General features: G+C 42.7%; 1 protein-coding gene across 2 annotated transcripts; it reads left to right on the top strand.

Moving 5' to 3' along the window:
- The first annotated feature begins 2754 nt into the window (after positions 1-2754).
- LOC135096505 (mucin-5AC-like) lies at positions 2755-7822 on the top strand. 2 transcript variants are annotated; one of them, XM_063998023.1, is made up of 5 exons: positions 2755-3242; positions 4855-4929; positions 5164-5282; positions 7236-7294; positions 7425-7822. In XM_063998023.1, exons 1-5 carry the CDS (start codon positions 2804-2806, stop codon positions 7624-7626), a joined length of 894 nt encoding a protein of 297 aa, XP_063854093.1. In that variant the 5' UTR covers positions 2755-2803; the 3' UTR covers positions 7627-7822. The 2 variants fall into 2 exon arrangements, with proteins under 2 accessions (XP_063854093.1, XP_063854092.1); XM_063998022.1 differs by having other exon boundaries at positions 2757-3242; positions 4648-4929.
- Positions 7823-15000: the final 7178 nt, after the last annotated feature.

Below are 15000 nucleotides of genomic sequence, written 5' to 3'. Positions count from 1 at the left end.
AATCAAAGTTTGACGTTGTCATGTAACAGATTACAACCAAAGCTTGACATTGTCATGTAACAGATTACAACCAAAGTTTGACGTTGTCATGTAACAGATTACAACCAAAGCTTGACGTTGTCATGTAACAGATTACAACCAAAGCTTGACGTTGTCATGTAACAGATTACAACCAAAGCTTGACGTTGTCATGTAACAGATTACAACCAATGCTTGACGTTGTCATGTAACAGATTACAACCAAAGCTTGACGTTGCCATGTAACAGATTACAACCAAAGTTTGACGTTGTCATGTAACAGATTACAACCAAAGCTTGACGTTGTCATGTAACAGATTACAACCAAAGCTTGACGTTGTCATGTAACAGATTACAACCAAAGCTTGACGTTGTCATGTAACAGATTACAATCAACGCCTGAAGTTGTCATGTAACAGATGACAGTTAAAAGACTCTGGTGAGAAGTACATGGAACAAACATGATGCCATGGTTTCACTTGGCCTGAGTGAAAATCGTCTAGCCATATATGTAACATCTTTTGACTTCTGGGAAAGACATAAAATGCTACAAATTTCCTTCTGTTTCTCACATTTGCATGACACGTAGCAATAGCACAAGACACCGTCACAATTATCAGAATAGTGTCAACACACTTAAACAGAATGCCTTCCCTTCTCTGTCAACGTGGTGGGGAGTTTTTAGTTACGCCGCCCGAGTGACGTCATAGCTTCCCAATCAGGACACAGAAGTAGTTGCCATTAAGTTTGTTGCACATTGTTTTCATTTTTTATTCATTGTCGTTATGAGTAGTGCAACAAAAATCAACACTTTTTTAAAGCTTGCAAAGCTGGTTTTATTAGAATGAAACAAAAAAACAAACAGGAAACAGTCATACCCTGTTTTGTCATACAATTCAATATGGATGAATCTACTTCCTTTTACTTGCCATTACCTTCCAAAGAGTCTACTTGAAATGATGCCGGCTTTTAAGGCCCCCACACACGGAGCGATTTTAGAAGCGCGACTTGAGAAGCGTGATTCTGGGTTGACCCCACACACACGGCAACTGGTGCAGTGACAGCATACCCCCTCCCCCGCCATACCCCCCATCCCCGCTACTGTATCCAAATCCACTAATTCCTCCCAGCATCTCTTTTTGACTACCCTATCCTTGTAGTCAGCACATGCCATATCCCAAATGGCTGGACGTTTTTCTATTTCATCTATTAATAATTCGGTATCAAAGCGGTCAGCAGATCCCTGGTCACTCATCTTGCTATGCGTGGTTGTGATGCACTACCCCAAGCCGGATGTTACCAGTTACCCAGCACTGCCCCACCAAACTGCCCCGCGCTCGGACTCCACGTGGAGGAAAACTCTGCCTGATCGCTCATTGCCTCTAGTGTCACCCCTACCAGCCAATGAGATGCAAGTAGTGATGAAATCGCGGGAAGCAGTCGCCTCGTGTGAACGGCCTCATAGAAACACATGTTAACCGAGTCGCTCAAAAGTCGCGCTTCACCGAGGGATATCTCGAGTCGTGCTTCCGAACCAGCGAGTCGCGACCACGTCTGTGGGGTCCAATAGACTTCCATTGACTTCGGAGTCGCGCTTCTCAAGTCGCGCTTCTAAAATCGCTCCGTGTGTGGGGGCTCTTAATTTGTCGATGGAACTGTAAAAAACACCCTTAAAAGCCCACATCATTTCAATTACGTGTGTGTGTATATATATATATATATATATATATATATATATATATATATATATATATATATATATATATATATATGGCTGTTAATCTGTCACTCGAACTATAAAAACATCCTTATCACGATTTATATTATAAACAGGAACACAATCCTGAAAGCCTTTACTTCTTTCAAAAGGCTTTAATTGAAGTGACGCGGGCCTTTTTTTTTTTTTACGGTTCCAGTGACAGATTAACACGATTTAAAAAAAAATATGAACAGAATAAAGTCCTCCATTACTATGTTCTGTAACTTCTGCGCTGCACCTCCACTACATTTAAAAGATTCTACTGGAAGTAACATGGGATTTTAAGTGTTTTTTTTTTTTATGGTTCCAGTGACAGATTAAAAAGATTCTTGCATTGTTAACAGAAGAAACACTTGAGAACTGGTCTAATCATCTCTGTGACCTTGGGAAATAGTCACATTAAGAGAGTAAAGCTTTTCTGAACACCAGTACAGTGTCCACCTGTCTGACTGTAAGCTGATCATCAGTGTCAGGGAGGAGACGCCCTTTGTTGATGACCTCTGGGGAAGCTTAAATTTACCAGTGTTACTCCACCTTCTATAAAAACAACATAGGCAAGGCAAGCTGTAAGAAGCCACCAGGCCTACACGTGGCGGTCCCTGTACGAAACATACCTGCCTATTTCCACGTATCATTTCTATTAATAAATCTGTCTGTTTCATAACTCCCTAATGACGCGGCACTAACAACCTGACGAGTCTATTCCTATCTCTCTCTCTCTCTCTCTCTCTCTCTCTCTCTCTCTCTTGAATCCAGTATTTCTTGTCCTATCCTGATTACTGGCCCTGAGGATTTTGCTTAAGGTATATCACTCTTGTTATATCTATACTACTTGAAGATGCCTTTCAGGTACCCCCTTAACCTATGCCTCTGTAAGGAACGTGAACATTTGAAAGCTTCAGTCTCCTCTCATAACAAATACATCAAGCTGAATGCATTGTAGTTACTGTTGCTGTTATTATTGTTATTATCATTATTATCACTATTATTTTCCTCCTCTCACCCACAGCTTTTCCCATCAACACAATGGCGGATGAAACAGCCCCATCAACCACAGCCCCATCAACCACCCAATCAACCACAGCCCCATCAACCACAACCCCATCAACCTCCCCATCAACCACAACCCCATCAACCTCCCCATCAACCACAGCCCCATCAACTACCCCATCAACCACAGCTCCATCAACCACAGCCCCATCAACCACAGCCCCATCAATGACTCCATCAAGCACGCCACTAGCCACAGCCACAGCAGGCCTATCAGAGGAGGTTTCAAGTAACACACAGGAAGAGGACAAGGCAAAGAGAGAGACAGACAAGAGGGAGCCAAAGAACGAAGAGACCCAGCGGCTCCAAAGATCAGAGAAGACTGTGGATGGTGCTAAAAGGAGAGGATATCCCAAAAAGAAGCCACACGGTGCAGGAGTGAAACGTGAAGCTACTCCGTCAGTCTCAGTGACGGGTTAGTATTTATTCTTCTCAAGGCATGCTAAATAGTGCAAGTGGGGGGTTTTCTGGCTACCTATGAGCTAAACACTTTAAAGCGTTTAAAGTGTTTAAAATGTTTACCTATGAGCTACCAAGTTTTGTAAGGTGACTATCAACAGACCGAGGCAATCCCATGTACAAAAAAATCTGACTAATCCAAACTCAAACTTGACCTCTGGGTGTTGAGCAAGCCTTCCTGCAGCATGCTAGGTGTCCAGCCTACACTGTTACCCATACAGCTCTTCCCTGCATGCATCATTTGTCGAGAAATTCATAGAGGATTTCATGCAGCGCCTTCCTTGCTCTATAAAGGTACTTCCCTTCCCTTAAAGTACCTCACTTAACCAATATCCAACTTAAACTTGGTGAGGTTTTACCGTAACTCCAAACTCCCTTCTCACAACTCCAGTCCATTTCCTTCATTTGAACCCTTGACTTTCTTCCTCTTCATATCAGCTTCCTTCTTTCCTCTTAACTGCAGCCTTCTCTCTTGATCTGGCATGACACCGATAATCCCACACAGGGTGGCCCAAATAAAGCACCACACACTCATGCACACACCATTCACTTAGCCCTGTCAGGCCCTCATGGAATGGCATAGTCTCATGCACCATCCTAATTTTTATTTTTATTTATCTATTTTTTTTTTTTTTCATTGTTTCCCTAGTCTATCAGGGATAGGATGGTCCCTCCTAATGAAGTCCATTGTTTTGGCATTTGGGAACCCTGGGTGGATGTCCTTTCCACCCTCTGACCGTGGCCAGGACTTGAACCTTGTGCCCTCGGCACCCAAAGCACTTGTGGCCCCATTCTACCACAGGGGACCCCTTGTGGACTTTTCCTAACCTTAGGTCCACTGGTCACCTAACAGTTTCATTACCAAGGCTGACGATTGACTGTCTGCAGCAGGTCACTTGACTCTAAGTCTGACGAAAACAACAAAACACAGTGGAAGTGAGTGTGAAGTTAAGGTACTATTGACACTGACTGCACAACCACATCAGGGATGCTCATGCTGCCCTCAAGGAAATTCAGTACGGCCCTTGGCAAATAACGAAAAAAATACCCTTTTTATCTCTATAATGTCATAAAATTATTTCTTCAAATTTAATTTCAATGATATGCAGCAATATAAAGTATATTATAATTAAAATTACACAGAGTATATCATTAAAATTATATGTGAACTTTATATTATAGTTAGGAATTATAATGATGAGCAGGCTTTTGCATATGTGTTTCTAGCTAGCCTAGTGAAGTGGCACATTGAAGGTAACATGAAGCCCTCATCATACACTGGCCATCTCATCTAAAATGTGGAACACCAATGCACTACACCACCCCTCAGTTCTCAGCTCAGGTGTGTCTCCCACAATCAGATAAGCTTTCTCTGGAGGCCACGTTCCAATTCCACGTCAAGAACTTCAGCAAGGTGAACATGCCGCTGTGGTCAGCGCCGTGCTGGCTGCATGGCATGCCCTGGATGATCAGAGCTGGCCCAATGACCGTGCCATCCAATGAAAATGAAAATAAAGAAAAAAAATTTCTTTCCGTTGGGTTGCGGTGCGGGGGCGTTTGGGGCGCAGCCTTCTGGGCCTGCTATGGCTTAGTTGACCTCTGCCTCCTGCCCGTCAACAGGAAGCAGGCTCCGCACGTCGTGGGTAAGTACTGAAGTTTGTTCGTAACAGTTCACAGAGCACTGCTTTCCCCCCTTATCTTGTGTAATACATTGATCTTCGTGTTTTCTCGGCATTAAGTCCAAGAGATGTGATTGCACTGACTGATTGATTTAACAGGAAATGTCGGAAGAAAAATACTGGATAAATGAAAGTACAAAAATGCTGTGGCTGCCTATTAGAAATAATACTGCAATGTAAGACTCTCTGTGCTTTCAGAAACAGATTGTTTGTTCAACAAGGATATCAGCTTCGTGATAGTAAACCAGTTCATGCTTTGGGAGAATGTTCTGAACCCTCACCACGGGTACATTGAGGACGACGCGGTCACCTTTAAGGTTTGTCTTGCTTGCCTTTGTACTAGTGTGATAGGCATGCACTGGAGCTTGGGTCTTGGGCCTTGCTCCCCATGATTAATTTCCATTTGATATACACAGAAAGAGTTACAGGCTGTAGACTTTTCACCCACTTCTCTCCTGTTCCTGCTTCATTGTGTTTTTATAGACTGAGTCAAGATTTTTATGTCCTGTCTTTTAAAGTTGATTAGTCTTATTTATCTTTCAAATTGTGAATGTTCTTTGCACACATGGCTTGGTCAGTCAGTGCATTCCACTGGCTGCCTGCTCTGTCAGGAAAACTATATTTCTTTGCATCTTTCTTCCTTTTACTTTTTTCATACTATGTCCTCCATGTGTTGATTGTTGTGGCGCCACAAAATCCCTGATACCAGTCTTTTCTTTTCCCTCTACACATTTGTACATCACAATCATGTCACCTCATTTTCATCTTTCCTCTAGTGTTGGGAGCTTCAGTTTGTCAAGCCTTTCTTCACAGCTAAAGTCATTCAAGTCTGGTACCCACTGTATTTCATTCACATAGGGTCGTCTGCTGATCATTCAGCCAACCATTTCCCTACGGAAAGAGCTCAGAGCTCGTACTGACCGATATCTACGTAGGACTCAGGTCACTCACACACCACACAACGGAACAGTGAGGTCACAACCCCTTGGGTTACATCCTGTACCTACTTGCTGCTAGATGAACAGGAGCTACGCATTAAGAGGCTCCCCCATTTGCCTCGGTACATATGGGATTTGAACCTAGGCCTTCTCAGCTGTGAGCTGAGTGAGTTAACCACTACACTACATGGTGTGTGTGTGTGTGTGTTCACAAGTGTGGGATCAGCTTTGATAAGAGTTTGATTATCTCTCATCACTCCACTCCTATGCTGATGATACCACCCTGCACTTTTCCATGTCTTTTTGTAACATCCAACCCTTCAGGAAGTAAACAATTCATGAAGGGAACACATAGAATGCCTGACTTCTGATCTCTCTAAAATTTCTGATTGGGACAGCAAACTTAGTATTGTTTAATGCCTTAAAAACTCTATTCCTCTATCTGTCAACTCAACACAACCTTCCAGACAACTATATCCTTTCCCTCAGTGACACTCAACTGTCCTCCCCCTCTTCTCCACTGAACATCCTCAGTCTGACCTTTACTTATAATCTAAACTGGAAACTTCACATCTCATCTCTAGTTAAAACAGCTTCTATGAAGTCAGGTGTTCTGAGACGTCTCCCTTCAGTTTTTCTCACCCTTCCAGCTGCTAACTATGTACAAGGGCCTTATCTGTCCATGTATGGAGTATGCTTCACATGTCTTTGGGAGGGGGGTTCCACTCATACTGCTCTTCTAGACAGAGTGGAATCAAAAGATTTTCGTCTCATCAATTCCTCACCTCTAATTGACTGTCTTCAGCCTCTTTCTCATCACTGTAAGGTTACATCTCTTGCTGTCTTCTACCGCTATTTTCATGCTAACTGCTCTTCTGATCTTGCTAACTGCATGCTTCCCCTCCTCCTGCAGCCTAGCTGCACAAGACTTTCTTCTCTTCTTCACCCCTGTTCTGTCCCCCTCTCTAATGCAAGAGTTAACCAGTATTCTCAATCACTCATCCCATTCTCTGGTAAATTCCGGAACTCCCTGCCTGCTTCTGATTTCTGTATATCCACTTTCCTATGACTTGAACTCCTTGAAGAGGAAGGTTTCAAGACACTTATCCTTCAATTTTTGACTACCACTTCGGACCCTATTCAAGGACTGGCATCTCAGTGGGCCCTTTTTTTATTGAATTTTTATTGCTTTTGGCCAGTGTCTGCCTACAAAAAATAAATAAATAAATAAATAAATAAATAAAAAAAACAACAGTGCTCTGTCACTGTCTCTCTCTGTCTTCCCAGCATTACACAACCTCCTCACTACCACACCTCTCCTTCCTCTCACAGGTACGGCTCAGGACAGCCCCGCCCTATGTCATCAACTGGAGCAGTGACAGACTGGTGAGGTAAGGAGAACTCAATGACTTGCACACTGGATGCAAGGATACCACTGCATAGTGAAAACATAAACAAGCAAGGGGTGTCACACTACCTGGGTGCTGCTGCATTACAGCTAATGTGGCCATTCCATTGCAGGGCGCCAACGCAGACCCTCACTGTGCTTCCCCCGCGTGTCACCAGCGGCAGGAAGGACGAGGACCGTAACAGTGACGTTGATGAGAATGACAGTGACGACAACAATGATGATGAGGTCTACGATGATGACGACAGCGATGACGAGGACATGAACAAGGATGAAGGCTTGTATGCCCAGAAAAATTTACACATGTATATATAAGAAAGGAGAATTATGGAGGAATTGACACTGTAAGTTGTGGATTTGTAAATATGACCAATGGGAAAATCAGCAAGTTTTCTCAATAAGGTGAACACAAGAGAGAGAGAGAGAGAGAGAGAGAGAGAGAGAGAGAGAGAGAGAGAGAGAGAGAGAGAGAGAGAGAGAGAGAGAGAGAGAGAGAGAGAGAGAGAGAGAGTAACCACATGTAAGATGAATGACTACACACTTATACAGTTTGCAAACAAAAAGTTCATAAGTTTGTCTTTCTTATACTATATTTATCTATTGATGCAAGTGAACCAAATAAGGAAAAAAAGTAAAAAAAAAAAAAAAAAGACAATAAACAAAAAACAGAATCGTGCCTCACTGCTCTTCCCAAAACACTGGCTTATTTTAGTCCAAAGGTGTTTGAGTTACAAGAAGTTAGAAAGAAATTAATTAAGTAGAGAAATCCAGCTTGAATATCCATCGTGTCATGTCACAAACTGTTGACTTGACGCTCAACTCACAATTCAACATACCTAATATTTCTGGACAACTCTCGCACTCTCTCTGTATCGAACAAGTCCTTCATGTCCAAGCCTCAAATGAATTACCTAGTGTTAACACGCCCATAACCTCAGTGACAGAATTGTTGCTTTGGTATGTGAAAGCCAGACAATGTAAAGCAGTTTAGTTTTTAGTTCTCATAAGATTATGTGAGCTTAACCCCTTCACTGCTATTCGGCACTAACTAGTCTAAGACATCTTTTCTTGTTCCACAGCCTTTTCCAAACACTAATATGTTGGTCAGAAAGGGGTTAAATCTATTCTTTTCAATCCCTGTTTTTCATGCAGATGCTTATAAAGATTTCATGCATTACTTATAGAGTTGCATATCACAGTGAAAGAGTTAAGAAACACATGCAGGGTGTGTATGTGACTAAATGATGTGTCTGATAAATCAAGATGGATTTTGTACATAAAGCATTCCTCATATGCTAACAATCCTGGTCAGGTAACAGAATGATGAAAAAAAAAGGGGAAAAAATCCCACTCACTTGCTCTTTCCCAAAATGTTCCAGTCATGTCTGTCCTTTAAGATTCCAGAGATCCCTTGCAGCTCCTCTTTGGAAACTGTCCAAGTGATAGAAAGATGGAAAAACTGAATCAAGCAAAGAGTTCCAGAGTTCACCTGTGAAAGGACAAAATAATGATGATGCTGGGTAATTTTTGTATCAGCACTGTGGCAAAGATACAGATGGGAGGTACAAAAACACAATCTGGCAGAGCTGCAGTAAAATAAATGAAGGAGTCAAGGTATTGGTATGATGGATAGGAGAGGGCTGAAAGTAGAAAGTGGTGTAATATTAGGGTGCTATAATATCTGTTTTGGCAGGTTGTAATGGGACAAAAGAGGGGGCCCCCACCATCTCCCTTTCCTTTTGTTAAACTATCATCATCTCTACTTGTTTCTGTTTACCATTCATGTTCAACTTAAACAGAAAGGGGAATAGGAAATCTTGAATGAGTTGTATTTCTTTAAACCCATTTGTAAAAGTACTTTATAAATTAAGATCAATGATACATGTTTTCTATTGAATGCATTTCTCAATAAATTTTAAGGCATTTTTTGTTATTCATGTTCCTTAATGCAAAACCATGCATTCATAAATCAGCATAATAAAAGAAAAATGGCTTCATTTACAGCTCTGAATATTTGTTAACTGAATGTTTGTAAAGATTGTAGAGTAACCTTGGCTAGGTTGCCACCAACATTTACAAATGCCGTGGAATTTTTAACACTCGCAGCTTTGAAAATATTTTCACCCGAGAAGTATATGGAATCAAAAGCCAGGCCTGTCCTCTTTCCTTCCCTCCCATACCCTGACCAGCCCTCCAGCAGACTCCCTCATTCCTGTCCTGATTACTACCCCCAAGGATGTGTCCACACCACACTTGTTACATCCCATAGGACACTGCAGTACCTCCAGCAGATCCCCTCTTAGTCACCCTTGTTACATCCCATACAACACTTCAGTACCTCCAGCAGATCCCCTCTTAGTCACCCTTGTTACATCCCATACAACACTTCAGTACCTCCAGCAGATCCCCTCTTAGTCACCCTTGTTACTTCCCTTAGGACACTTCAGTACCTCCAACAGATCCCCTCTTAGTTACCCTTGATATATCCCTTAGGACACTTCACCAGTACCTTCATCAAATCTCTCTGTCCTGTCCTCATCAGCTTCCTGGCATGTCCTCACTACTCACTCCAAGGATCTGTCCACACCACCCCAGTTATATTCCTTAGTGTTTACATTTTTCCATTTTTCTTCCATTCATTTTTGCAGGATCAGCTGCTGCTGTTCTGACATCTCATAGGAGACAGAGCCTGGTGGACATGAAGGCAGTGTGTGTGTGTGTGTGTGTGTGTGTGTGTGTGTGTGTGTGTGTGTGTGTGTGTGTGTGTGTGTGTGTGTGTGTGTGTACAGTACTGGTGAATCTACAAATGCATTAATAAAGGATAAGTAAATGTGTGAAGCTGCAAGAAGCCAGTAGGCTCACACATGGCAGAACAGTACCTATCAACATTCATCTGTCACCCTTAGCCATAACATTACCCCATCTTTTTAAAGCTCCCTATTAACCTGCCACTGACAACCCAGTTACTGAGTCTATTCCTGTTGTTTCCTCTCTGTTTGAGGGACAAACTTCTTTCTACATTATTCAAATCTAATCTTATCAAGCTTGAAGCCAGTATTTCTCTTCCTGATTAATAACCCTAAGCATCTTGTCTACATAACTCCTATTGTATCCCTTATCCTGCTTCAGTACCTGTGTCAGATCCCCTCTTCATAGAAGCCTTTCTTGTGACTGGAAATTCAAAAAACTTTTAACTCTTGTAAGGAATACGGCTTCCAACCATATTATACTTTGTGTGACTTTTAAAGTTTTATCTCTGCCAATTTGCACACACACACACACATACCGCAAAGTGGAGTGGTCAGCACACAGCCAAGAAGGCATTGGTTTGAGTCCTGAGAGTGGCGAGGCAGAAGGGGAAGCCTCTTGACGTGCAGCCTCTTTTCACCAGCAGCAAACAGCGGAGGGCTAGGCTGGCTTTGTCACGCATCCAGTACACGATCAGGGATGAAAACTCTGGAGGAGTGACGCCCAACACACACACACACACACACACACACACTGATGTGATATAGCTCAGCATTCTAGCAACTAAAGTTTATTCCAAACACACTTGAGTACCAAGTACACAAACACTAGTCACTTCAAGTGACTAACACACCACCAGCACATCCACAACACCTCACCCTCCACAGGTGTGTTTGGATGTGTCTGGCAACACCACTCTTGCTATAGAAACACTGCTGTAAGCATCACGTTTGTACTTCTTTCCTGGGGAGCATTGCATCCGAGGACTCTCTTTAGGATGGTGGCCGTTCCCTTAACTGCAGCTATCTGTGCCTCGCGGGCACTTGGGTGACCAGGGACAGCCTACAGGTAGCTCTTTTTCAGTTCTGTTGAGGCCACAGCCATTGTGGACTACAACACCTGTGACTGAGGCTGTTTTCTCTTGTTTGTTTTATTGCCCCACCTTCTATATATTTCCCTGCTGGAATCTCCTCATAATAAAAGATGGTTACTTCTTTGTTTGAGACAAACAGTATTGTTAGCCAGTTGTTCTTCCAGTTCCTGCTGGTCTGGCTTTGCTTCCCTGTGCTTCCCATCTGGTGGTTGTGGTGGTGTGTGGCTCCTGCCCCTTCTGGGAGGCCCATCATGGCTTCTTGGTTGTTCTGAGTCAGGGCTGGAGTTATGTGGTAGTGGTTGTGGTGGTGTGTAACTCCTGCCCCTTCTGGGAGGCCCCTCAGGGCTAATTGGTTGTTCTGAGTTTGGTGGTAGGGAACCTGGGGGTCCGAGTGAGGCTGTTCTGAGTGGCTGTCAGAGACCGCTTGTATTTGCTGGAGGTCACTTGTTGCCTCTCTCTCTGGGCTTCTCCCTATATTCTTTCCGTTTCTTTTGCTGGTTGTTATCATAAGATTTGAGAGACAATTGATGCTAATTTGGCAGATGTGTTGGCTTCCTTCTTCTCTGTTGGTAAATCTGCTTCCTTTATTCTTTCCTTTGAATAATGTTTTCTTCTTTCTGCCCCATTTCTCATACCTTCAGTAGCGAAGCAGAGCAGGACCTTTCTTTCTCTTCAATGAACTATTTAACACAGGTATAATTTGGCACAGCCACTGCTGTGCTGGCCTGGTGGTGGCCTCAGCCGAGTGCTGTGGGGATAGGTTCCTACCTGCAGCACTGTTACGTGGCAAAGACAGCTTCCTTGCGGTTATCCGGTTTCTGTGCTTCTAAGCTCTTAACTTAGCAAGTTAAGCAGCTTGCAGACGGTGGAGTGGTGGAGATACAACTTGAACGGCGGGTGGCTGGCGACTGCTACTCGAGGAAGGCAGGTTCGCTCCTCCTGGGCTCTCAGCTCGCCACATCAAAACAATAGGTACTTACATCCGCACACATCTACTTCCCAATTTATTTATAGTAGTAACTAATACTTAGTTTGTACTAGATTAACTTTAATTACTCTTTCGTATAACTTTACAACTTATATACAAGTCACAACACAAACAATAATACATTGATATTATGCGTGATGCGAGCGGAAATTTCCACATCCTGGGGCCGGGCGTTATCTGAATCTATATTCAGGTAATATGACCTCTTGAGATTAAATTCATCCACCTCTCCCGAGACCCTTGAGATGCTGCTCGGGTTGGCCTGGTCCGCACCTCACTATCTGTGCTCACCTGAACCTGGGGCAACCCTCCGGGTCTGCTGACTTGAACAAGGTTGATCGGGATAGGCTCAGGAAAGCACTCCAGTGGAATTAGTTTATTGATAGTTCTAAGAGTCCTTTGTCTCCTGATCATGATTTCAGCCGTTCTCATGATACCATTTTCATCAGGATATAATTTCAATACCCTAGCTAAAGGCCAAGTGGAACGATTCTGCTCCATTTTTAATCAATGTCACCTTCCTTATGGGAAACGACATTTTCAGCTGGTTGAACACCAAAGAATTTCTCACGAAGGCTGACGAGATATTTTTTCTGACTAGTATTTCTCCCACCTCTCTGACAATTTTTGTTGATAACTTTCTCTTAAATATTGGGACCTGTTATCTATGGTGTGGTCTGTGACATGATCCTCCACCTCAATGGATGGCAATGGTTCCAGTCGTCTCCCATTTAAGAGACGAGATTATTTTATTGCCTCCAGATGTGCGGAGGTGTCATCTAAGTAAGTAAGAGATCGGTTGTTGATTCTAGCCTCAATTTCCGCTACTACTGTTCTTAATTCTTTGAGATTTAATTTAGATCGATGTAGCGTTTTCTATAGGCAGTTTTTATTAATGTACCCTCTCATTCTTCCTGTGAAACCGTTCTGCCAGGACGCCCTTGGAGTGATGAGCTTCCAATGACATTGCCTATTTGTTAATGCTTGTTGTACCTTTGAATCATTTATAATATCTTGAATAAAGGGAGCCGTTCCTATGAAGTTAGTAGCATTATCACTTGTGATAAGGCAGGGACAGGCACGCCTTGCTGCAAATATTCTAAAGAATTGGAGGAATTGAGGTCTCTGAACTAGGGTCTTCGGCCATTTCTAGGTACATAACTCTTGTTTTGGCACAGGCAAATAAACTTATATAGGCCTTCTTTGGGAGGTCACCATGTCCTGTTATTACCAGAGCACCTGTGTAGTCTACACCCGTTACTTCGAAGGGTCTATCTAGGCTTACTCTTTCTGGAGGTAGATTTGGGGATCCTGGATGCATCAAGGGTCTTGCCTCATAACATTGGCATGCAACACTCCACAATCTTCCTCACTCAACTTTTTCTCATCAACTTGGCATCACCCGCAGAAAAGCTCATGTTATTATTCCCACTGTCTGTCATATCATTTATATAGACTGAAAACATGACTGGTGCCAGTACTGAGCCTTGGGGTACTCTTCTTTCGACTTTCTTCCACGATGACTCCCGATCTTCTACCGCTGTTCTCATCTCTCTGTTAATCAAGAAATTTTCCATCCATTTCTGCATGCCACCCCTCAGACTTCCACAGGAACCTCCTGTGCAGCACTTTATCAGATGCCTTCTTCAGGTCCAAATATACACAGTCTGCCCAACCATCTCTCTCTTGTATTATATCCACCACTCTTGAATAAAAATTCAGCAAGTTTGTAACACACGATATCTCTCTTTTAAGTTCAAATTGTTGCTTTGTCATCACTTCATTTTTCTTTTCGGTACTGCATTAATTTATTCTTCACTAAGCTTTCACACATCCTACATACCACACTTGTTAGAGACACTGGTTTTTATTTTAAGAAGCTCTCAATAATGTTGTGAACCACTCACATCAAGTGCTGATTGCATTCTTCCAATATCCATCCCGACACTCCATCAGGTCCAGGGGCCGTTCTAACATCTAGTCCCTACAACTGTTTCCGCACATCTTCTTCAGTCACTTGGGTTTCCCCTGGACCCGTGTCTTCGCTCATCTCACTCTGTCTTACAAATGTCCTTTCTTTTGTGAACACTGACTGAAAACTCTTATTCATTATCTCTGCCAGTTCAGCTGGATCCTCACACATTTGACCGTTCACCTTCAACCCTAATTCATTCCTTCCCTGTTTTTCATTTTGCTATTCACATATCTGAAGAATAGTTTTGGTTCCTCCTTACACTTGTCCATGACATCCTTCTCATGACTTGTCACTTCTTGTCTAATAACCCATTTCTTCTCTAATAACTTTTGTCTCCATCTATTCCATGCCTTCTCCGTCTCCTCCCTCGTTACCTCGCACCTCTTGTTTCACCAGTGCTCGTTATATCTTTTCCTTGTAATTACTTTTGGTACACATCTTCTCATATATATTGATGAACGCTTCACACTTCTTTTGCACGCCCTCTGCTGTAATAAAGGCGCTCCGGTCCATCTCGCCAAAGTATCTCCTCATTTGTTCAAAATTAGTGTTACTATAGTCACATGTTTCATTCCTATAATGATCCCATCTACTTTCTTTTTCCTTATCATCACATGGTCACTTTTCCTACTGGACAATCGTAGTTCATGTCTTCAACGATGCCCGCCTCTTGATAATACTAGATGGCTCCTCTCCTCCTCTGTATCTAGCGTTCTCCTCGACCCACTCTGTCATAATACTATTCATTGGCAATTTCACAACTTTATCTCCCCAAGAATCTTCTCTTCCTCTTGTACTTCCACTCCCCCAATACAATGATTTTGTTTTTCTTTGATTTTCTTATCAAGCCATGTTCTGTCTCGCTCAGCAATTGATCATGTTCTT

The sequence above is a fragment of the Scylla paramamosain genome, unplaced genomic scaffold (assembly GCF_035594125.1).
Source record: "Scylla paramamosain isolate STU-SP2022 unplaced genomic scaffold, ASM3559412v1 Contig4, whole genome shotgun sequence".
Lineage (NCBI taxonomy): Eukaryota > Metazoa > Arthropoda > Malacostraca > Decapoda > Portunidae > Scylla > Scylla paramamosain.
This window is presented reverse-complemented; position numbering and strand designations above follow the sequence as displayed.